General features: G+C 40.3%; 1 protein-coding gene and 1 pseudogene across 4 annotated transcripts in view; both read left to right on the top strand.

Moving 5' to 3' along the window:
• The window catches only part of NFIA (nuclear factor I A), a 396,205-nt gene that overhangs the window by 322,012 nt on the left and 48,945 nt on the right, over window positions 1-25,248 (top strand). For 3 of the 4 annotated variants that reach the window (XM_043461143.1, XM_043461144.1, XM_043461141.1), the window contains exons 8-9: window positions 10,378-10,556; window positions 13,150-13,315. In XM_043461143.1, coding sequence (XP_043317078.1) covers window positions 10,378-10,556; window positions 13,150-13,315 — 345 coding nt within the window. The remainder of the gene's footprint in view (window positions 1-10,377; window positions 10,557-13,149; window positions 13,316-25,248) is intronic. The other variant, XM_043461142.1, reaches the window with a different exon arrangement.
• LOC122437367 lies at window positions 1,236-2,050 on the top strand (annotated as a pseudogene).

Raw genomic sequence — 25,248 nt, 5'->3', positions numbered from 1 at the left:
AGCAAATAATTTTTTAGAATATACCATCTGCCAAGCACTGTGCTAGGCTCTAGTAAACAAACCAGACAAGCCTGTCCTGCCCCTCAACCTGAAAGAACAAACAACCAGAAGAACAAACAATTATTACTCAGATGAGATTCATTAATTAAAGAAATGGATAATATAGCAAGGTATTAAAAGTATTTGTGGGCATTTGGATTTGTTTGTGTTGGTCCCTTCTATTGGTATACAGTATGGATTTAGGAAACCTTCATATCCCTGAGGGATATCTGTAGATCTTCCCGAATCCTCAAATTCCTGAATACCATAATAATCATTGTTGAATTGTTGCATACCCAGTAATGCATCAGTCCCCGACCTTCTCAATACCAGGGGCCATGTTCATGGAAGATAGTTTTTCCACAGACTGGGATATAGGAGATGGTTTCAGGATGATTCAAGGGCATTACATTTATTGTGCATTTTATTTCTATTATTATTACATCAGCTCTACCTCAGACCATCAGGCATTAGATCCTGGAGGTTGGGGACTCCTGCAATAATGAACAGAAGACATGTTAATAAGTACTCTTTCAAGTGAAATATTCTTACAAGTGAAAGAACCCAACCAGATTGCTTAATCACCTCTCCATTCTCCCCAAAAGAAAATAATGGATTGGTTTGTGTAATGGAAAAGTCTGAGGGTTTGTGGCTTCAGGTAGAACTGGATCCAGATGCTCAGGCAGTACCTTCAGAAATCTGTCTTTTTACATTCTCAGATCTTCTGTCCTCTGTGTGAACTTCATTCTCAGGCTGAATCTCCTCAGATCATGGCACTGATGATATGAGCAGTTCCGAGCTTAATTCCCACCCTTGTAACAGTCCCAAGGGAAAGAGAACAGCTCTCTCCCAAGAGATCTAGGGAAGCCCAACTCTTTCTTGGATGCTCCAAGTGGCCTAGTGTGGGTCATTTGCTCACTTTTGAAATAATCTTTATGTTTAAAAGATAGTGATCTGATTCTCTGGTGGCTCAGACGGGAAAGAATCTGCCTGCAATGTAGAATGTAGGAGACCTGAGATCAATCCCTGGCTCGGGAAGATCCTCTGGAGAAGGGAATGGCTACCCACTCCAGTATTCTTGGCTGGAGAATCCCATGGACAGAGGAGCCTGGGGTTGCTATAGTTCATAGGGGTCACAAAGAATCAGACTAACTGAGCAACTAACACTTGAAAAGATACTGGGGGAGGCAGCTGGCATGGCAGCCGGTGGCCCCCCAGGGGTTACAGTGGTGGGGACCCTGGCGCACAGGCCAGGCAGCGGCAGCATCTACTTTCAGGCCCCACCCCCGCCCCGGGGCTGCAGGTGAGGCTTCAGCGAAGCGCCGCGGGAAGGTCATGGTCAGGTCTGCCCTCAAGGAGCTACGGAAGCGCCTCAACCTGAGGAGTGGATCCTGGAGCAGCTCCCCGGCCTCTATGGCTGCCAGGAAAAGGGGATCCCGGAGCTGGAGATGGATGTGAATGAACTCCTGGGCGTGGAGAGTGATGAGACCCAGCCACCAGGGTCAAGGAGCTGCTGGCTGATTGTTACAAGCCCACTGAGGCCTCTGTCTCTGGCCTGCTGGAAAAGATCTGGGGCATGCAGAAGCACACCCGGGAAAAAGACAGCCCCTGCCCCCCAGTCTTATAGCAACAGCAGTACTGCGGGCCTGGGGCTGTGAGCAGGACTCCCTGTGCCTCTGGCCCAGAGGTCTCCTCCCTGACATTAAAAATAAAGGTAATAGGTTTCTCACTGGTGTGCCCTGGTTCTATGCCCACCCACAGAGCTGGAGGGAGGGTGAAGTCAGTGACATAGACCGAGGTGGAGGGAAGGCTGTTACCCAGTCTTTGTTTACCCAGCCTTCGAGCTTTGTTTCCAGAAGAACAGGTGAAGCACCGCTGGGTCGGCAAAGCTGATGGCTGTCCAGTCCAGGAGATAAAAGCACAGCTATCCTGTGCCCAGGGCAGCGGGATCGGCTCTCTCACCAGCCAAGTGACTTCATGTTGCAGGTGGGGCTTGAAGAGCACAGGTCAAACCTCGGCCTTAGAAGAGTGACAGTCCATGCCAGGGAACTCCAGGTCCATGGGAACAGTTGAGAACAGTTCAACTCTTTTTTAAAAAGTATTTATTTATTTACTTGGCTGTGCTGTCTTAGTTGTGGTAAGCAGGATCCTTAGTTGTGGTATGCGGGATGGAGTTCCCTGACCAGGAACAGAGCCCAGGCCCCCTGCACTGGGAGCGTGGAGTCTTACCACTGGACCAGTAGGGAGGTCCTGAGAACAGTTCAACTCTTGATTCCTGATGGTCTGGTGCTGCCACATGGCACTGCGTGATCCTGATTACTTTCAGTATATCTTAACATCCTAAGAACACAACTCTAAGGGTAATAAGTAGCCCAGAGTCCAGCACGCTGTCTGGGACACAGCAGATTCTCAATACATACTTTTTAAAGGTGTGAGCCCACTGTGTACTAGGCATCTACATATACTAATTCTAATTCTCAGAAAAACCTCTTAAATTAGTGCTATATTATCCAGTTTTACAGTTAAGGATATGCAAGTTCAAAAATGTTACACAACTTTTCCTAGACTTACATAGGGAGTGAGTGATTTCAAAACCCACACATAGGGAGTGAATGATTTCAAAACCCAAAATAGTTGAGCTCTAAAAATCACACAGACATAGGATTTCCATTTTGCAGCACAGAAAACCAAGGTGCTTAGGAGGTTGACACAGAGCTAGTTGATTCCCAGCTTGGGGTAAACTTTGGTACCCTGACTTTAAATACTGGCCCAATGCGTCTCATACTTCTCCTTGTGTGAAATTTATCAGCAGTAGGAATAAATCCCTAAATCCTATAGGGTGAATTCAGGAGGGTACTTTGAAACCTGTGCTTTAGTAATCATGTTACTCAGAAATAGTGCCTTGAACTTCAGTGTATACCTATCAGCTGGGTGGGGGTAGTGGGAAGAGAGGCCATGAATCAATCATTGCTTTGTTTGTTGTGGGGGTTGTTTGTATTGGTCTTGCATTTTTTTATTTTAAATGTCAGCAAAGACCTGCAAACAGCACAGGTCCCAGCACTCGGTAGGCCTCCCGTGGGCTAGAGAACCTCCATGGAGCTTAGTGTTTCAAATTCCAGGTCGTTTGAGGATTAATTCTCTGCTAACCTATGTGATCATCCAATCTATGGTGGTTATTTTTCCCTTAAATGTTTTGATGTATCTCTTCTTCATCTCTTGACTTATAGTATATCTTGCATGTTACATAGAAGCTCAAGTTCCCTTCATGGAACTGAATCTTGTCAACTTTGCTTATTAAACAGTCTCCCTTCATGTCTCCAATAATCACAGCTGTTGTGTGGTGTTTGTAGGCATTTCACATTAGCCGTCATGGAGGCTTAGTTGATTCGTGCATAAATATGGTCTATTCAGAGAAGAGGCCCTGTCAGTACTGAAAGGCCAGGGCTCTGTCTCACAGAAAGAGCTTGAACTAGTGCATTCACTCAGAGTTTTTTTTTTTAATTGAAGTATAGTTGATTTATAATGTCATGTTAGTTTCATGATTCAGTTATATATTTATATGTGTATATGTATATATATATTTTTCTTTTTCACATTCTTTTCCCTTAAAGGTTATTATTATATTGTTATTATATTATATTAATTATATTATATTATATTAAAGGTACTGAATATAGTTCCCTCTGCTATACAGTAGATCATTGTTGGTTATCTACTACTTTTCTGACTCTTAAGTTTGATTTGACATGATATACACATGGATGGCGCTTCCCCAGTAGCTCAGCGGTAAAGAATCTGCCTGCAAAGCAGGAAACGCAGATTCAATCCCTGGGTATGGAAAATCCCCTGGAGAAGGGAATGGCAACCCACTCCAGTATTCTTGCCTGGAGAATCCCATGGGCAGAGGAGCCTGGTGGGCTACCGTCCATTGGGTCTCGAAGAGTCGGACGTGACTGAAGCAACTTAGCATGTACGCGTGCATGTACACGTGGTTGTGGGGAACCAGCACACACCGAAAGCATGTTAATTAGTAATGAAAAGGGTCAATCAAAGAGTGATAATGGCTAGTTAGTGGGGATACAGAAGGCAAGCAGTTTGCTTTGGAAGCCTTCAAAAAGATGAGGCGTCAGCGGGAAGTCCAACTGGGACAAGAACCAGGTTTGGTAGGCAGTGGGTAGGAGGAACAGTGATTGTCTGGTGCTCAGCTCACAGACAGAGCATTGCTGGTATTTGGAGAGTGAACAGGAATTATGTGGGTCTACCCCAGGGGCCATTAGACTATGGCCCACCAGTCGAATCTAACCCTCTGCTTGTTTCTTAAAAGAAAATGTTATTGGAACATTTTATGGCTATGCTTATTTATTTATGTGATATCTATGGCTGCTCCTGCATTGAGTAATTACAGCAAAAACCATGAGGCCTACAAAGCCTAAACTATGTCCTCTCTGGCCTTGACAGAAAATGTTTGCCAACCCCTAGTCTAGACTATAAACCAGGGCCTTTGAGAAAGAAAAATCTGTAAGTAGTGAAAATTTATCTAAATTAAAATTTAAAAAGATCTTTGCTGCCTCTCACCCCTCTCTGTATTTTTTTAATTTACTTTTCCAAAAGATATTGGAATTTGATCTCTATCCTGAACTTCTGCCTTAAATAGAATAGAATATATCAGTTATTTTGGAAGTCTACTGTAACAGAAAGTTACTTTGTTTGGTAGCAAATAATATAAGAATACTGGTGTTTTGCAAGTCATCATGAAATATCATATATTTCTCTCATTTGACATACCCACGTTCTTTCACATGACTTCAGTGATGTTAAAGATGTGTACTATGTGTTTTGAAAACCTTGGTTTGAATCAAAGGTTTGTTATTTAGGAAAAGTTCCACCTTCTAAAGGCTTGAAAACCATTGCCAGTTTCTTGTTCCTTGTGTCTCTGTTCAAGTAAATCCCATAACTCCAAACTTCTAAACTTTTGTGAATAGCAGGTCTGACTCATGAATGATGTATAAATTATAGCCATGGACCAGTAAGATTTCTCAGCTTTACGTAGGCTATCATGGTGTTACATATTGTGGTTTTGGATTTCTAAACTCCATAGTAGTTGACAACCCAAACAATTCAAGTTCTATTTGCCCTTATGGAATGCTTTTTTTTAATGCAATTTTTTTTCTTCCACTTTCTGCTCCTTTTAGAACTGTGCCTTATTAAAAGCTTTATTTTTAAATATGAGTAGTCAGGATTTCTTAATGCCACCTTGTACTTTACGGAAATGGTTATTTTTGTCTAAATAACATCTTACCGCTGAAGACAGATGAGTAGCTTGTTCTTGTAATGGTGCTAACAGAGAGAAGCAGTTTGGAATTTCACCTGTTGCCACTGACAGTGTCAATTAATGGTAAGACTGAAGGTTCCCAAATGCCAGGCCTTGGGAGTGGTCATTCGCTCTATGAGCAAAGAAGACTGTGTAACGCCATCTTACAAGCATGCTGCACCTGAAGGAGGATTTGATTTTATTGTTTGCATTGCTCTCCTAACAGCTTATCTTTGTAGCCTCCCATAGAAGAGAGACTAGGATCTAAGGGCTGGTGCTGGAAAGCAAAAACTAATATGACATGAATCTAAGTCTCTGTCCAACCCGTGAGAGTCTGCAGTCGTTCCTGGAGAAGAAATTAAGTCAGTGTCAAGCCTAAACAGAAGACTATATTTCAATCATGAATTCTTGGTTTGAGAAAAGTGTAGGAGGGTTATTAGAACTTTTAAAGGTTCTGTTTGCGCAAAACTGCTGGCAGTGGTAAAGACAGGTGATTTTCTTTTGTCTCTTTTTTTTTTCCTAAGACTTAGAATGAATTAGAATGAAATACAAGATACCAAACCTATGTGGCCATGACTCCCTGGCCATCTTTGAGCTGGAAAAATTGTCCATAAAGTCTACTCCCTGTAGTGAACTCTCAGACTAAGAATCAGTTGTTGGACCTTAGAAGTCTCTCAGCATACACAGTAACATAGTAATGACTTTGACCTTCTCCTTCCCCAGTCTTAATCAATTATACCTTAAAGAAGAAGAATACTTTTAAGTTAAATATGTATGTATATATACACACACACAATAACATTTAATTTTAAGCTTTTCCTCTTTCAAACTAAAATAAAAGAGTCTTTTAAATGATCGGGGCCACAGTGGGGTGGAGGTGGGGGGCGGTACACAAATGAGTAAACCAACCTGCCTGACCTGCTCTCTTGTTTTTTAGTATCCAGTAATATGATCATTTTGCAATAAATAACTGAACCTACACCTCTGGGAAATTCTGGGTCTCTGCTTCTTTAATTGTGGCTACTTTGTTCAGATGTGAGGCAGTGCCATTCCAGCCAAAGAAACCTGATCAAATTTCCTTCCTCCCCATCTTATTTGTATTCTTTATGAAAAGCCCCAGCAGTTGTTTGAAACAAGTCTGGCCTCTGGTTAAAGTTTAAACTAGTAGTGAAATCCATCTCAAATGGAGTGTTTGTGACACTTTTTGCTGCTCCTGGCCTAGGGTACTAAGAGTATTAGACCCCAGAAGCAGCCAATTTTGTAGTGCCTTTTAATACACAAAATTGTATTAACATCAACATGGATACAGATGGATGCACTGCAATAAACTCTAACCACTTGAGAAAAGCCTTTATTGACTCTCAAGTAAATAATGCACATTTTAAAGGATCTAAATATGCATTTACATAATGTGCTATAATTTTTTATTGTGTCAACTACTCACACACACACATCCATAAGAGATGTTTTTCTCCGTCAAAAATTTGGACTCATACCATTTTTTGTGCATTGCATTAGCACCATGCCAGATTCACAATGGTAGTTTCTCTTCTCTAGGACCTGAGCTGACCATCTCAAAATACAGTTAGTGAATTTTGCTGATAGAATAATTAGTTGGTTAATTTAACCCCAGTGACACTTTCTAAAATAATTTGTGACCACTTGTTCGAAAACTTAGGCACACTAAAAACATCTAATCAGAGATAAAAGAGAAATGAAATAAAAAAGAAGGAAAACCAGATTTAGACATGGCTAGAATCTTAAATCTGAGCTTTAGAGCAATGGAAAAACCCAATGCAGTCTCATTGTTCAGGGAAAGAATGCTACGAGAAGGTTATCCAGAGAAATCACATGTATTTAATAGTACTCCCTCATGGCGCATGTGATAAAGAATCCGCCTGCAATGCTGGAGACATGAGTTCAGTCCCTGGATCGGGGAGATCCCCTTGAGAAGGGAATGGCAACGCACTCCAGTATTCTTGACTGGAGAATTCCGTGGACAGAGGAGCCCAGTGGGCTACAGTCCGTGGGGTCGCAGAGTTGGACATGACTAAGCGACTAACACACACACACACACACACACAACATACTTTGTGATGTGTGTAACACAACTGTTTTCTGTTTGAAGAAATGAAAGCACAGGATCTTGAATGATTTATATCCTGTTCCAGTGAACTAGTGGCTGAAGCAGACATCCAAGGCATGAGAAAATAGGGGTTGTGAAGAATGACCCTTTGAAATGCAGACTCAGCAGGTGTCTAGTTTGAATCTACAGGCTAAATGATTTCCTGGTATTAATTAAGAATTAATTGATTCTTATAAATCAACCATTATAGAGTTAACTCCATATAGTACCATGTGATTTCAGGTTTGTGTTACAATAAACTGTATGACACAAGGAAAAGGGGAATAATTTTTTTTTTTTTAGTAACATGTAACAAAGAAACTAAGGTCTACATTTTAGTTGTTAATGGTTTTCTTTTACATGTTTATCCAAAACAAGAACAACAGCAACAGAAGCGGCAAGGGTGTTGATTAAACAATTAAGGGAGGAATTTCATGGTCCTGTTAAATTATTTCCTCTATCAGGTTTCTTTAACTTTTATCTGTCCAGTCTTTGCTCAAGTAAATTTTTCCCTTGGACAGCATTCTCTGCTGGCCACCACAATTTCATAATCTCACAACCATTCATCACTTTCCACTTGAGCACCTGAAGCATTGCCACTTTATTATTAAGGTCTGTTTCCTGTAGGCTCTTGACAAGGGAGGTGCCACCTTTGTGTTTGACATGCTGCAAAAGTTGAGTGTATCATTTCATTGTGGTCAGTACATTCCCAGCCTCATTTGGGAAATGCCACATTCCATCTCTAACTAGAAACTATTTGGTCAAATACAGGCCACCGGGTAAAAGTTTCTTTCTACCAGCAAAGACGAGCATACCATATTAGATGAAAAAATTCCTTGGGTTCTTTAAAGCCTTTTGCATCGTAAGAGATGGCTAGAGCCATTTAACTTTCTAGCTGCAGATTTTAACTCAGAGATTATAACAGATTCCAAGATTTATCATCCAGTGTATTAAGTCCTGGGCTTCCCAGGTGGTGCTAATGGTAAAGAACCTGCCTGCCAATGCAGGAGACATAAGAGAACACAGGTTTGATCCCTGAGTTGGGAAGATCCCCTGGAGGAGGACATGGCAACCCACTCCAGTATTCTTGCCTGGAAAATCTCATGGACAAAGGAGCCTGACGGACTACAGTCCACAGGTTCTCAAAGAGTCGGACATGACAGAAGCCACTGAGCACACATTAACTCCTACGTTTTACCAGTTTTTCTATATGCTCCATGGCTCTTTGCCAGGAAATTTTTTTAAAGTTTATATTTATTTGTATGGCCACTTTATTAACTTCTGATCATTCATTGTACCATCAGCAGATATTTACTGAGTGCCAGACACTGTTCTGGGGATATGACAGTGAATCCATCAAATGGATGGAGAAACTATTTACTAAGATGGTGAAGAGAGAAGAGCCACTACGAATTGGTTTTATTCAAGATGCCCTCAGTTGTAGGACTGAAGACAACTTTGTGTCATTTCAGTGTTGTATCCCAAGCCCATAGTCAGAGCCTAGGAATATTTTTGGATAGATTAAAGGTTGAGTGAATGAAGGAGTCTTATCAAGTCATCTGCACGGTATGGACTGTTGCTCCCATTCCAAACTCCTGTTTCTACTCTTGAAAAACTACAGATGCCACTCAAAACCTCAGAGTTCTTGCCACTCCCAATTATTAGTCAGAAAATGCCCCAGTCCTACAGATACAGTAGAGACAAAGAACCCGTGTCCAGGGATCAATAGAGATGCATCCTTTTTTAACAGTCCTCAGCCTTACTGATCAAATGGTGGTAAGAAGTGTGGCCAGTCTTGCTTACTTGCTCTTCAGTTTTATTGAGTCATTCTCAATGTTAGGAAAGCCTTACTTTCCAAATATTTGGGTATTCGTTTGTTTTCTCTTTGCAGGGGCTCCTTGAGTTTAAAGATTTAAACTGCAAAAAGTAAGGAAAAATAAATGCTCTCATCTGCTTCTACTTGGGAGATGTCTCTCGGGCCCTCTTCGGGAGATGAGAGCTGCCATGTTGGCGTTATTTGGTTTGTGTCTTCAGCCCACATGCTCTTCTTACTCTCCAGCAGGCTTTACCAATCACCCTTCCACGTCAAGGGCAGGAGTCTTCCAAGGCAAAATTATTAAGCACTTCACGTACAGTTTTTTAGCCTAACATAACATTCTTCCTATATCAGTGAAACTCAATATATAGGTTCAGATATAAGGCAGTGATAGTTGTCTGAGTCTTTCATCAGTTTGTATGAGCAGAGGGCCAGCAGTTTAGCAGGGATCACTGCCTATCTCTTCTGCCTGTGGGTTCCCCTGCTCTAACTAACATCTCTGCATTTCAGAGTTTGGCTTTGAAACCTTCCATGTAAAGTGAGGCACCCAAATTGCCTGGGTTCATTAAGTGATCATTTACTACAGACTTCAAAAAAATTTCATCCTGAATTAGTCCCTAGAAATTTCCTTGAAAGGGGTATAAGAGCTTTAACAATGAATTATTGTCTATGGAATGCTCAGCATGAAAGGGGATCCATATGTGCAAACTAGAATTTGTCATATGTAATGTCAGTTAAATCAGGTCTAATCTACCAAATACATTTTTTATTGCCTGCTTCATTAAAAAGGCTCTTAAGGTAATGAATAATCTTCAGCTTCACCAAGGATTATTAATGCCTTTATAACTCATGTCCACTGAAAATAGAAAGACAGCTTGAAACTCTACCCTAATCTAACCTCCATGTTTGTCTTAGAGCTTTAAGGAAGAAAATCTATCAGACCTCTCCAGTATTAAATGCTGTCACAGGAGCAGTTACTGCGAATTGAGTCAGGAGAAGAAATTTTAAGAGGAAGTTGAATCTGGTTTAAATGCTGTGGCCAAGCAAGTCTTTCTTTGTTAACCGTGATGTTTTGTTTTCCCACAGCAAGTCCACACGCGACACCATCGACTCTTCATTTTCCGACGTCACCCATCATCCAGCAGCCCGGGCCTTACTTCTCTCACCCAGCCATCCGCTATCACCCTCAGGAGACGCTGAAAGAGTTTGTCCAACTTGTCTGCCCTGATGCTGGTCAGCAGGCTGGACAGGTGGGGTTCCTCAATGTAAGGAAAATTCTCTTTTTTTTTCCTCAATTTCTTTAGAAATATTAACCAAATGTAAAAATAACAAGGGGAGACCTTGTGACCATGTGACGTGGTGTTCCAATGTTGTGCTGACTGACTACAGGCAAATGTCATATTTATTCTAGATTGTGGGAAAGTTAACTTACTCTAAGAGGGATTGGCCAGGATTTAAAAACAGTGTTTGTGTTAACTTCTCAACTGTCAAGTTTATGGATATAAATCATCTCAAGGGTGAACTGTATAACCTTCTGAGGTCTGTGGGCAGATAATTCCACCTCCTGCACACTAACCCAAGGGCTCACACAGTTAACAAAATAGAAAGACCAAATAATTTTAAATAATGATTTTGAGTGGTAGGGGGAGGAGGGGGCACAGATGTTTCAGATCAACCAAGTTGATATTTTTTAAAAATAGTCTTCTAACACTTTACATCAAGTTGACCAGTACTTGAACTCAAGATGCTCAAAGTAGTTTATTATAGTTTGCTATTTCTGCAAGTAGTTATCTTTCCCACTTATCTTTGTATAAAGCTAAACAGTCTTCAATAGATTTGAATGAAGATTTAATTTTTTTCTCAAATAAGCTAAATCACAAACTGAAACAATATTCCTACTGTAAAAGTGATTTTTTAAAAACTTTTTATTTTGTATTGGGACATCAGTTCAGCTCAGTTCAGTCGCTCAGTCATGTCTGACTCTTTGCGACCCCATGAATCGCAGCACGCCAGGCCTCCCTGTCCATCACCAACTCCCGGAGTTTACTCAAACTCATGTCCATCGAGTTGGTGATGCCATCCAGCCATCTCACCCTCTGTCATCCCCTTCTCCTGCTGCCCCCAATCCCTCCCAGCACTGGGACACAGCCGATTAGCAATGTTATGATAGTTTCAGGTGAGCAGCGAAGGGACTCAGCCATACATATACATTATCCATTCTCCATCAGACTCCCCTCCCATTTTTGAAAAATCACAAATTTTGTTTCAAATGTAGAACCAGATGTTTACACTGGATAGCTATATCCCAAGGCCAGTAATAATAAATTGGAAATAATGAACAACATAAAGCCAAATGTAATTTTCCTTTTATTCTAGTAACTACACATGAAGCCACAGATGAACCATAATTATGATTGCCTAATTTAGAATATCTTATCACACCATTCTATCACTGATTTTCTTGCTTGAAGAAATACCTGATTCTGCATATCTGAGGCAGAAAAGGCAGCTTTGACTAATGTCTGGTGATGTGTTAGCAGATACATTTCTGTCTAGACAACAAATCAATATGGAGCCTTTTTTCTTTTTGCTTGTGTATTCATTTGCTTGGCTTATTCTAAAGCATTCACTTATGGACTTTTAGCCCACTCAGAAATAACACACAGGCAAGTTTGTTGGCAGGAAAGCACAACATTCTGACTGTCAGATGAGATTGTCTTTGAGGAACAATACTAAATATACAAGTGAATGTTGATGAGGGAGTGAGGCTTCCTCTGCAGAATTATTAAGCTTAAACTTAAAAGCCTGGGACAGCAGCATCTCCTTCAACTGAATTTTGATTCAGGACTAGAGCTGAAATAGGAGCGTTATTGCTGAGTGAACGATGTCACTGAAGACCGGAGGCAGAAAGGCCACTTGGGAAGCCATGAAACGACTGAAGTGATCACCAGCATCAAGCATCTGACTTTCAGATTTCTATAACTTCTTTTTTAACAGTCCTGACATCATCCTATATAACTGTCAAATGCCCAGTTTTGCATTTTGATCAAAATTTTATAGGGTTTAAGGCAGTCATGGGACTATGTGGACAAACTTGAAAATAAATGGATTTTATTGCTTTCTTCAGAAGAAAACTTTTCTTTTGTTAAAGAGCTGTTACTTGGTTGTTCTAACATCAGGCAGCCAAATAAATATGACTCTTATGGCATATGCTTATATAATTTAAATCAAAATTAGAAGTGATATTTTTCCTTAGCAGAATTTTGACAGCTGAATTCTAAAGTTTCTGTGCCTGATGTTATACAATATGTGAAAGCAATTTTTTATGTTCACTTCACATATTTATTAAATGTTATATAATATCAACTTTGAAGAGTGAAAATAAAATATTTTTTTAATCTCAAATGCATATTTAGGAAACTTCATTATATCTGTATAAATAGGCATGATGGAATAATTCCGCATTCTATAAAACACTTATAAGTTAAATTAATATTTAATAATCATGAGAATGATGACAAAGGTCACAGTTAGTACTGAATCAAAGCATTTCAGGCACAAGTTGGCAGGTCATTTCATAGAATCAGATGCAAAGAAGGTCAAAGTAATTCAAGAGATAAGTTTAGGATACATGGAGCATGTATGCCTAAGACTGTACTTTTGTGGAATGTCTTAAGAACAACCTACAATTCGTCATCCATATGCTCTTATGGAAGAATTCAAGCAGCTAGAATACTTAGTAATTTGCATAAAATGTGCCTAACGCCTAACAAACCCTTTGTTTTCAGAAGCAGCTAATGGTTCCTGTCTGTGTCTTCTTTTTCCCGTGCATGTTTTGTTCTGTTCCCACCCCGGCAGCCCAACGGGAGTAGCCAAGGCAAAGTGCACAACCCATTCCTTCCCACCCCCATGTTGCCACCACCACCGCCACCACCGATGGCCAGGCCTGTGCCCCTGCCGGTGCCAGACACAAAGCCTCCGACCACGTCAACAGAAGGAGGCGCAGCCTCCCCCACCTCACCAAGTAAGTATGGCTGAGACAGGCGCCGGTCACTTACAAAGCTCTGTGCACTTGAATCCACATCTCAGCTTGGCCCCTCACTGCATAGGCTTTAGTGAAAGGCACGATCCCCAGTGATGGTTGTAGCATGAGTTCGCAGAACCAAGACCAGATCAAAGCAGATACAACTCTAGGGTACCACCAACTATACCAAGTGTGAAAATGACTGGGTGTTTGGGTGGATGAAATGGTATAACTACATGCCCAGGACTGATAGTCAAAATATGAATTATTTGGTGTTGCATATTATTTGAGTGGCTTTGAATGCTATCCTCATGATCATAAACAGCATCTACCTGTACGAATCTTATTAGCAAAAATTCCTCATACTTCGGTAGAGCCCTGCCTTCCAGTAACTTACAATCCAAGAGAAATGCGTTTGATGAGCTACAAAGGCTAGGTACCTCATCCATCAAATAGAAAAATAAGTTTAGATCAAAGTAACCAATTCAAAGGTGTGTACATTGAACATTCACCAACAATAAGAGCCTGGCAGAAGATCAGAGCTAGTAGCCATGGCAGTTGCCTAGCTAAGATTGGCAGAGGGAGGAGATGGAAGATGGAATTGGAAGGAAAGAGAAAAGAACTCTTGGCTCTTCTCTGAATACTCTGGGAAGTGTGATCAGACAATATAGGATTACTTGATAAATTAGAGAGAGAACAACTCTCCTGATATTTCCTGATATTTTAAAGATGACAAGGGAATAGAAATAGGTTGAACACATAAATTTGGCTTTTATTATACCAGAAATAATGACAGGAAGAACTCTGCAGGCAGAGTTCCCAGGTAATGGATGAGACTACCTAGTCTTGCTAGGGGGTGTGATGACCACCTTCTCTAAAGCACTACAGGGGGATCAAGGCATAGGAAAGAATGGGAACTGTGACAGTGACCCCAAAGAGAGGAGGTCTTCAAGGAAGTGAAGCTGGACACCAGGCATCTACCGAGGAGGAGGTGAGCATAGACCAGGAAAGAAGCAGTAAGATCAAGAACTGGAGCAGCAGCTATGGAAATTGAATGGAAGAAAGCCTAAGAAGAGCTGTTTTCCAGACATAAGCTTTAGGCTTGGACAGCCATTTGGATGAGTATAGTGAAGGACGATTCAAATCTCTCAGTGTTGGGGACAGTGTGGTATTGAGTACAGGAAGGCCAAAGTGAAAAAATGAGCCTCTGTTGATCCTGTGTTCATTGAACTTAATATGGGGGATACTGCTTTCAAATATCTAGAGCCCCTCATGGGTATGGGTGAGATTCAGGTTATCTAGTATGTATTCATTTTGATAATGCATGCAGAAGTGAGTGCCATTGTGCATGGATTCTGGTTTTATAGCAAAAGGATGGAGAGTCTAGAGGAAATTCTGGGCAGGCTTACTTCTCTTGGTAAGAAGTGGTTCAACAAATGAGAAAACCCTGGGTGTCCAATGACATAGGAAGCAAACTAGGCTTGCTGTAAGGATCTTGGAAGCTCAGTTCAGAAAAGAAGCTTCTGAGAAATAGAAGCTTGTAGATGAGTCCTACTTATTGTGTATTCATGTAACATCTTCAAATTAGTCAGAGATAACCATTCTCAAACTCTATTAAAATAATCTAGTCACTGGGGATATTGACTTACACATTGGCAACTACATGCTTATTGTGCTGCTGTTCCACTTAGGCATATTGTACCACTTTTCTGTTCTCTCTACATGTACAGGACATTGACTGAGCTCTCAAAAAACCTTGTTTAATATTCTTCTTATTCTACATAGACTAAGTCTAAAGGATAAGGGCTCAACCCCCCCACCTTTCACATCGGTAGCTATATTTCTCTTCCAATCCCAAGTTTCCTCGTTTGTCGAATGTGGGCAGTAATCCCCAGCTGGGCAAGGTTATGTGAAATCAGCCACAATAAGCACCACACCACCGCCAAATAAATTGGAGAATTATATTATCTCCCAGGGGCTTATCTGTTGGCTCAGGCAGTAAAGAATCTGCCTGCCATGCAGGAGACCCGGGTTCGATCCCCGGGGTCGGGAAGATCCCCTGGAGAAGGGAATGGCAACCCACTCCAGTATTCTTGCCTGGAGAATCCCATGGACAGAGGAGTCTGGTGGGCTACAGTCCATGGGGTGGCACAGAGTCAGACACACAACTGAGCGACTAACACTTTCACTTTCATTTCATTATTTACCAAAACTCTTAACTAGTGGAAGCCTCCCAGTCTAGAGGAATGAAGAAAGGTGTCTGTAGGACATGTAGAAGCTACTTAACCCCTCAATCAAATTGGCACCTTTGAGTCTCTTCCCTGGGCTTCAGTCCATGGACTGAATCTAATGCCTTGTGTGAGAACATACCCTCTGTCCTCTTGTGCCTCTTAAGCCTCAAGCATTCACTTAACATGATGGGAAGAGGTGTGGAGGAGGCCTTGGCAGATCCCGTTTCATTAGCACTGGGTTTAGAGATTTTTAGAAAAAGAATTTCAGGAAAGGGGAACCAAAGTTTGATATTTACATAATAACTTTATACCTACTTTTTGAATCCTAGGATTCTAGGAATGTAGACAAAACCAAGTGTTCTACTGATGGCATAGAAAGGTTTTTACCATCATAAATTTTAGCCCTGGTTTCTGGTCTTTCCGGGGGTTTGCTGAATTCACAGTAATATGTTATTTCGGGGAAATATATCAGCTATCTTCTACTTTATTTTTAAGACAGTGATAACCTGGGAAACCTGTAATTTATAGTATAGGAGAAGCCTCTCAAATTAAAAATCTAGGAGCCCACCGGCCCACACTGGGAAGACAGCCTTCTTTCATTCATTTATTCATCCTTCATATATTAGGCATCTGTCATGTGCCAAGGACTGTGTTAGCCACTTGGGATACAAAGATGAGTCACCCCTTCTGCAGAGAAACTCATGGTTTGTTGTGGGAGACAGCTGGGGTACAGGCAACTCGCCCAGACAGCACCGGGACAGAGGTGTACATCGGCGCCACTCGAGGACTTGGGAGGGAGTTGGGTCCAGGTGTGGGGCCTCAGGTGAGATTTTTTGGGAGGGAGTGACTTCTTAGCTAGTTCAGGGTAGCATTCTGACGTTTCAAGCCTGAGGGAGAAGGTAGAACTTCTCAGAAACCCGCTTGTGGGTGGAAGGAGGGGGTGTCTGAAATTGGATTACCACTGGATAAAAATTTAGAGCAGAAGTATCATTTCATTAATTCTGTGCTTTCTTAGAAATTACAACCACAGGGTGGTTGGATACTGTTTATCTTTCTCAGTTTGTTAGAGCTCAACTTCAGCAAGAAGAAACATCAAGACAGGGTATTAAGTACAGATGTTCAACATCCCAACAGTATATCTGATATTGAGTCTTTTTCAAAACCACTAATTGTATAACCTGGGACAGTCTTTTCTACTGAGAGGTTTAAGATGATTTGTGATAAAATAAGGTTTTAAAAAGGAAAGTAGGAATCACCTATACTGACAACTCTTCTGGGCCTGGACTCCCGTGTCTGTTAAGAATAACCCTAACTGCTCTTCACACTGTCACAGACAGGTTGTCAGGACATAGTGGGATGACAGATGTGCTGTGCTGTAGACAAAGTCCAAGACACCATTTTGAATATGCTCATTTATAAAATACAAATGTGTGCCAGCCTAAAGCAGAGTATGTGTTTTTAAACTAATCAGTTGCCTCTGGCACCAATGTGCAACTTTGCAGCTGTGGCCAGGAAAACGAGGGTAAGACAGATTTGGGGGAAAATAGTTCCTATAAAATAATATGTTTTAATGGAAAAAATCCTAACAGAGGCCTAAAAAAGAGTAGTGAGGGTGGAAATAACAGTTCTGTTCTCTCAAGGAGGACATTCATATTGTTGATATGTTTGGAGGAAGATTGATATATACTATGCCAAATCTCTTTAGGATACCATGACAAACAGAAAGAATAACTGGTAAGAGTAATTCACAGTGGATGGATTCTACTTCTGCTGATTAACTGGGTTTAGATAACCGGTGAGAGAATATCGCTTCTTTCATTCATTCAGTAAATAGTTATTGACTAGCCGGTATGTGCAAAGCCGTCTTGTAGATGCTACGATTCTGCAGGAAATGAAAAAGATGAAAAATCCCTGACTTTGTGGAGCATTCATTTTACAGAAGGAAGAAAGACAATGAATAAAATAATAATAGGTAGGAGTGACGTGAGATGCTGATACAATAGTAGGAAAGTGAAGCACAGAGGGGTTGGGATTAGTGGGGGTTGGATGCAACCTAAACAGGTTGGTCGGAGAAGGCCTGTCTGAGAAGGGGAGGTTTGAATAAAGTTCAGCAGAGGCAAGAGGATGAGCCATGAGACTGTAGAGGGAAGAGCAGGAGGATCAGCCAGCCCACCTATGTGTTTGAGGAGCAAAACCCAGAGGCCAGTGTGGTGAGACCATGATGAGTGAATGAATGAAAGTAGGGAGACTCCATGTCTGAGAGGTCGTGTGGATGAACAAGGATATGACTGGGAGCTGGGGCCAGGGGGAGGCTCAGGCTCATGGAGGCAGCAAATGTTGAAGGTTCTTACGGGCCGTTGTTAGGACTTTGGCATTTGTTCTGAGATAGGCAGCAAAGGAGTGACACAAGTTAGGTTTTAACATAAACTTGTTGAAGGCTTTGCTGAAAATAGATTTCAGGGAGCAAGATTTAAAATAGGAGGACCAGTTATGAGGCTTATTTTTAAATCAATAAATATGAGTGTCTTCTACAAGCCAGCCACTATTTGTAGGCAGAGGGATCCAAAGATGAACGAAGCAGACCATCCGCTTCCCTTGTGGCACTTACATTCTAGAGGGAGGGGACAAACAACAAAGAATAAGTAAGTTAGTAAATTAGGGACCAATGGGGCACTGCTGAGCCTCTAGCACCTGGGGGTAGGGAGGGCAGCCCTCCCAGGTGCACTGGGTTCTGGGGTAGCTTGCTTTCAGCAATTTCTGAAGTCCTTTTGTCTTTCTCAAAACAAGAGGTATTACATACATTTTCTTGACTCAGAGGCCATCCTTACCACGTCCCTTAAAGGGAACAGAATTGCTAAATTAGTCAATTATCTTCCCAAAGGTATCCAGGAAACTTATTAACAGCTGATTAGGACTTCCCTGCCTGGTGGCTCAGACGGTAAAGTGTCTGTCTACAATGTGGGAGACCCAGGTTCGATCCCTGGGTCAGGAAGATCCCCTGGAGAAGGAAATGGCAGCCCACTCCAGTACTCTTGCCTGGAAAATCCCATGGATGGAGGAGCCTGGTGGGCTACAGTCCATGGGGTCACAAAGAGTCAGACACGACTGAGCGACTCCGCCACCACCACCACCAAGGATAATGGAACAAAGTAACACAGGGAAGGGAGGTGGCGTACCATTGCAGCACGGCAGGCAAGAGCTGCTAATGACCTGACCCATATGGGGGCAATGCCTTCTCAGTCGCTTCAGTCATGTCCGACTCTTTTCAACCCCATGGACTGTAGCCCACCAGGCTTCTCTGTCCATAAGATTCTCCAGGCAAGATACAGGAGTGGGTTACCATGCCCTCCTCCAGGGGATCTTCCAGACCCAGGGATCGAACCCACATCTCCTGCATTGGCAGGCGGATTCTTTACCACTGAGCCACAAGGGAAGCCCCTGTGGAGGCAGTAGGGGTGGTGAGAATATTTGAAAGGTAAAGCTGATAGCATTTACTGACATGTTAGATGTGAGTTGAGAAGAGAAAAAAAAAAAACAAAAAACTGGAGATATCAGCAATGACACCTAGATTTTTGACCTGAGCAATTGAAAGGATGGAGTTGCCATAAAGTGAGTTGAAAAAGTTTCAGGAAACACAGTTCTGGGCAAGGGGTGGGGATCATAAGTTTAGTTTGACCGAGTTATATTTGGAGATGCCTATTAGGTATCTTGGGCTTCCCAGGTGGCTCAGTAGTAAAGCATATACCTGCCAATGCAGGAGACACGAGTTTGATCCCTGGGTCAGGAAGATCCCATGGAGGAGGAAATGGCAACCCACTCTAGTATTCTTGCCTGCAAAATCCCATGGACAGAGGAGCCTGGTGGGCTACAGTCCATGGGGTAGCAAAAGAGTCAAATGCAACTGAGCACACATCCATGCATGTTAGGTAATTTCACTGGTAAGACTAATTATAATAACATCCTACCTACTGCAGTTCTTTGCAGTGTACTGAGTTTTTCTACATGTACCATCTCATTAATTGGGAAGGGACTCCTTTTCAAACATGTAATAAAACAAATGGATATTCCTCAGAGTCCTGAGGACAACAGCTCAAGAATAGGCAAATCTCTCATTACATTTGGATCTGTTTGTGGTATGATAATTCAAAATGCACAATTCATTTTCTTAATTGCATTGTAAAATTCAATTTTTTATAATAGGTTGGCACCAAGAACACACTATAAAAATGGACTTTTCCAGAAAAGAAACTGAAGATTGGCATCATAGCCTAGAATTATAATGAAAAGAAAAAAAAAACATTTTTGAATTATGATGGGAGATAAAACATGAATATTTTCCTTTTTTAAATTAATTAGTAACACAAAAACTCAATTTAAAAATGCATGAAAGACTTATAAACAATTGTCTCCATCCCATCTTAGCCATGAACTCTTGATTTTTTTTAAACTAGACTTCTATTAAATTAGAAGCATATAATAACAAGTTCCCTTTTTTATTTTATATCTCTGATGAATCTTGTATACATTCATTATATGAATGAGTTTGAACCTGTTAACCAAGAATGTAACAATAATCTCTGACCAGGACTGAAATTTCCTAGTATAATAATTAACATATGTTCAGTGCTTTTTGGTTAGCAAAGCTCTTTACACATATATTTTATCTCATTTCCATCTTCTTAAGACTCAGGAAGGCAGGATTTTATAGATAAGGAAAGTGAGATTCAGGAATGAAATCTCGAATTTCCCAAAATTATAATGCCATAGTGTGCACTCAGTCACTCAGTTGTGTCCGACTCTTTTGCAACCCCATGGACTGTAGCCCACCAGGCTCCTTTATCCATGGGATTCTCCAGGCAAGAACACTGGAGTGGGTTGCCATTTCCTTCTCCAGGGGATCTTCCTGACTCAAGGATCAAACCCACGTCTCCTGTGTCTCTTGCATTGCAGGCTGATTCTTTACTGCAATAAGCCATCTAGATGAAAAAGAATAATCCTATGGTCGCATGGTGCTAGCTCCTACTGTGGCCAAATTACAAAGCGATATGACACGATTTCTGGTTACCAGGGAACCACAACTGCCTATTCTTGTCTGAAATTAGTAACACAACAAAATGTCGGGCTTTTATTAATGCCAAGCACTTTAAAAATTGCTTTTTATGTATTATCTTGTTTTAATCCTCACATTAATGCTGTGAAGTGCATACTTTGAAAAGTAAATACCTTAATGGAGAAACACAGGGTGTGAAGAGATAGATAACTTTCTCAAGATCACTCAGTCAGGTGTAGCAGCGTCGTGACTACACCCAGCCACCCTGAACCTGCAGTTCATACACTTGGCCAGAGCATCCTTTGAGGATCTTCACTTTAGCCCAGTTTCCAAGTTTGCAGTGCAGATCCTATGGGAGAAGTACAAAGGAAGATATTAGTGGTCATTTATACTTCAGTGTGGATCTGTTTCTGTTGCTGAGAATAGCTTTTTGTTATCAGGGAAAGGAAAGAGAGCAGAAGGAGGGAGATAAGCAAAGAATAGCAAAAAGGTGGGAAAACAGTAGCTATTGCTAAAGGCAGAGGTTCTTTGTTCCTTAGGGCTCTCCAGAGCTTGGACTGTTGATGAGTGCTTAGAAGAATTACTCTCTGAGTTTTCACCCAAATAATGATGGTTCTCTTTTTCATCAACACTTTTTTATGTGTTAATTTTAATCAGTAATTGAGTTAGAACAAATCAGTGGGTATGTCATATACACAATTTTTAAATGATATAAGGACTGTATTTCCTCTTTCAGAGACGAGCTAATGGATAATGACAAGAGAGAATTAAAAAAAAGTTAGTGGCTTCCTTTCATAAAATAGTGTTTCTTTACTGGTACCTGGACTCTTCCTTTAGTTTTTAAATTTTTAAAAGAGGTTTTGTTCAATGAAATTCACCCTTTGGTGTACAGTTCTATGAGCTTTTAAAACATCATAGATCCTTCCAACCAACACCACATACAGGATACTGAACAATTCCAAAGAGCTCCCTCCTTCTTCTTATCTACTCTTAAGTTAATGTCTGATGGCATTTAGTGCCAGGGAACATATTTTACTTTGATCTCTCTATTTCCACATTGAATTTTATTCTTCAGCCAGCACTGCTTCTATCCCCATAATATTTTAATTTTTTATATTCTTCTGAATCAGAAAGAGACCAGTTTAACTACAATATTTTAGTATATGATAATAGTGACATTTTCATATGGAAGAGGGAAAAGAATTATTCAATAAAGTATATTTGGATGACTGAGTAGCTATCCACAAAAAATAAAATTCCTTATACCAAAATAAATTCCAGGTGGTACAAAAATTGTAATATAGAAATATTAAGCCTTAAAGTACCACAAAAACACAGGGCAGACTTTTTTGAAATATTGGAATGAGAAAGACCTTTCAAATAATATAAAAAAGTATCTTGACATAATCTTGGTGAGTGTGTGAAAAATAGACATTCTCTTATACTGTTAGAGGACTGTAAATTGGTTCAACCTCTTCAGAGGACTATTTTATTATATATATATTTATATATATAAGTTTTAAATGTAAGTCATACATAGTGTTGGACATATGAGCAAAGATATACATCAAGTATTCGTTGCAACAGTGATTATAGTAAAAGAGTGAAAGTGAAAGTCACTCAGTCATGTCCGACTCTTTGCAACTGTATAGTCCATGGAATTCTCTAGGCCAGAATACTGGAGTGGGTAGCTTTTCCCTTCTCCAGGGGGTCTTCCCAACCCAGGGATCGAAACTGAAATATCCAAATACCCACTAATATGATGTACATTAGAAAACCCTTTGAAAAGAAGGATAGGGCTTCCCTGGTGACTCAGTGGTAAAGAATTAACCTGCCAATTGCAGGAGACACAGGTTCGATCCCTGATCCGGGAATATCCCACATGCCATGCCATGGAGAAACTAAGTTTGTGTGCCAGAACTATTGAGCCTATCCTCTAGAGCTTGGGATCGGAAACTACTGAAGCCCACGTGCCCTAGAGCCCGTGCTCCACAGGAGAAGCCACTGCAGTGAGAAGTCTGTGCACTGCAGCTAGGGAGGAGCCCCCACTTGCCACAACTAGAGAAAAGCCCACACAGCAACAAAGGCCCAGCACAGTCAAAAATAAAAATAAGTAAATAAATTAAAAATAAGGGTGAAAGTGAGGTCGCTCAGTCGTGTCCAACTCTTTGTGACCCCATGGACTGTAGCCTTCCAGGCTCCTCCGTCCATGGGATTTTCCAGGCAAGAGTAATGGGAGTGGGTTGCCATTTCCTTCTCCAGGGCATCTTCCCGACCCAGGGATCGAACCTGGATCTCCTGCACTGTAAGCAGACGCTTTTACCGTCTGAGCCACCAGGGAAGTCAAAACTAAGGACAGGTCTAAATGAATTCATGGAATAACCTTTGAGTTATATTAAGTCAGCAAAGCAGAGTGCTAAGAAATAGTATGTATAGAATATATACTACTGTGGAGTGGGGGATGTATATATACACTTGATTGTGTATTGACGGATAGGCATTGCTTTGTTGGGAGATAGTTCTTAAGTACCTTACCCAATGAGACTGCAAGATATTATTGAGTTTTAAATCCCCTTTTATGTCAAATATAATGATTTATTTAATCTTTAAAGTATTTTTCTAGTGAACTAAAATTTTTCTTTAAATCTCAATCACTAATTACAGTGATCAAAACTCACACAGTGGGGTCGGGTAAGGGCGGGTGATCCAGAAAAGCCTTAGTAAATTTTGTACATCTAGTTTTTAGTTGCACTCACCTGAACTTTGGGTATGATAGCAAAAATATGTGCTCTTTCTGGTGGAGAATTATATTCTTCTTCCCTCCCAGAGAGCATGGAATTTAGTACAAGGATAACATTTTCACCCTCAATAGCCATTATTTGCTCACAAGTTCTGCTTTAGGAACCCGTTGGATACAAATGTACATGTGCTATCTATGAGTTATAATTTTCAGTAAATACATTTTTGCAGAGCATTTCTACTTTGTGCACAACCCAAATTTTTAATGTCTAACTGTGCAAAAGAAAATAATTATTGCAAATCAGGCACTTTGATAGGTATTTTCATATGCATTACCTTAGTTGCACTTGATTGTTATTTTAATCTGAAAAATTGGAATCACTAGCCCTCTTTTAAAAAGGGGAAACTGAGATTGAACCGGAATTCGAATCCGGGTCTGTTGGATGCTAAAGCCCAGTGCTTTCTACTCTACCACTTAACTATATTTCAAGACATGCCATAAAAAAACTTTTCTATTATTCTTATAAAAACTCCTGGGTACATTGAATTGGATGAAAAACAGAGGAACTGTTGAGCAGGGAAAAAAGAAGAACTGAACTTTGTCAAGAAGGAATGAGTGACAAAAGAAAACAGACAATGGAGGATTACGTTCATTTGGGTTATTTAAGTTATCATAACCCATTCATGTCTTATTTTGCCTCAGTTTTTTACTATTTCAAATGACAGAAATGACATGAGTTTTAAGATTTTCTTCATGAAGATAATATATGGCAATGCAATGTAGGAAAATTGAAAAATACAGAAAAGCATTTTAAAAATTATATTCTCCTATAACCAACTACTAATTGACATTTTAGTCTGATTTTCTCCCCTTTTTTCAGTGCATTTCTCTGTGTATGCTTATATTTATATAAGATGATTGTGACATACTGCATATGATATTTTCTATGTTATTTTCTTAATTAGTATTTTACATCTTTTCTTACTTCATAAGAAAAAGCTAGGAAATGTTATTTTAAATAATTTTTACTTATTCTCCTTCCATAGAACATTAACTTTTGTCCTTGCCTATGGAATACACTCCAGCAGATCATCAAACATATATTTTTGTCCCCAACTTGAATAATTTTATTAGGATAGATTCTGGAATTGGAATTACTAGTGCAAATAGTATGAATATTTTTCTTGATATACATTACCAAACTGCTTTTCAGAAAAGTTGTGCCAGTTTACACCCTTAGAAATTATATATGAATCTGATCATAAGATTAATCCTGGAGAGATTTAAGTATTATTTTTTTAATTGGTTGAAGGCAGATACCTTGGGGTGTGATGCCCTTAATAGGAATTTGGTATCAGTAGTCCCTGACTGGATGATTTTTCTTCAACTGTCTTAATGTAGAGTACAGTGGGATCCTGGATATTTCCCATCTTGTTGGCTAAGCCTCTCCTTAGAGATCACTCTCTGGATTGCTCCTATGGAGAAGGTAGCCTATTAGAAATTCACAGAGTGGGAGGAAGCCCTAAAGAGTTAGGAGTACTAGAACAAATAATGTTTATTATGCTGGACTGTTTTATATAGAGAGAGGCTCAGAGAATTTAACTGGTTTGCCAAGATCCCATTTCTAGTAAGAAACTGAATGGATTCAGTCTCGAATTTTCTGATTCTAGAAAAAAAAAATTATTTTCTATTAACTTCATTGCACTGCTGTAAAAATAAAAATATTATTTGGGGTTTTCAGATTCTGTTTATCTTTATTTAGTATTAAAAATTACTAGAAGATATTTTGAAATCACTCATAATTCCAGTCTTTATAAATAATCAATTTCTGTGTATACTCTCGAGTAATTTTCTGTGCTTATTTTAAACATAATTGATCATATGTATGTGTTTATATATGTATATACATATA

The sequence above is a fragment of the Cervus canadensis genome, chromosome 2 (genome assembly GCF_019320065.1).
Source record: "Cervus canadensis isolate Bull #8, Minnesota chromosome 2, ASM1932006v1, whole genome shotgun sequence".
In the NCBI taxonomy this organism is placed as follows: domain Eukaryota; kingdom Metazoa; phylum Chordata; class Mammalia; order Artiodactyla; family Cervidae; genus Cervus; species Cervus canadensis.
Note: the sequence above shows the minus strand (reverse complement) of the source record. Positions and strands in the feature narration are given on the sequence as shown.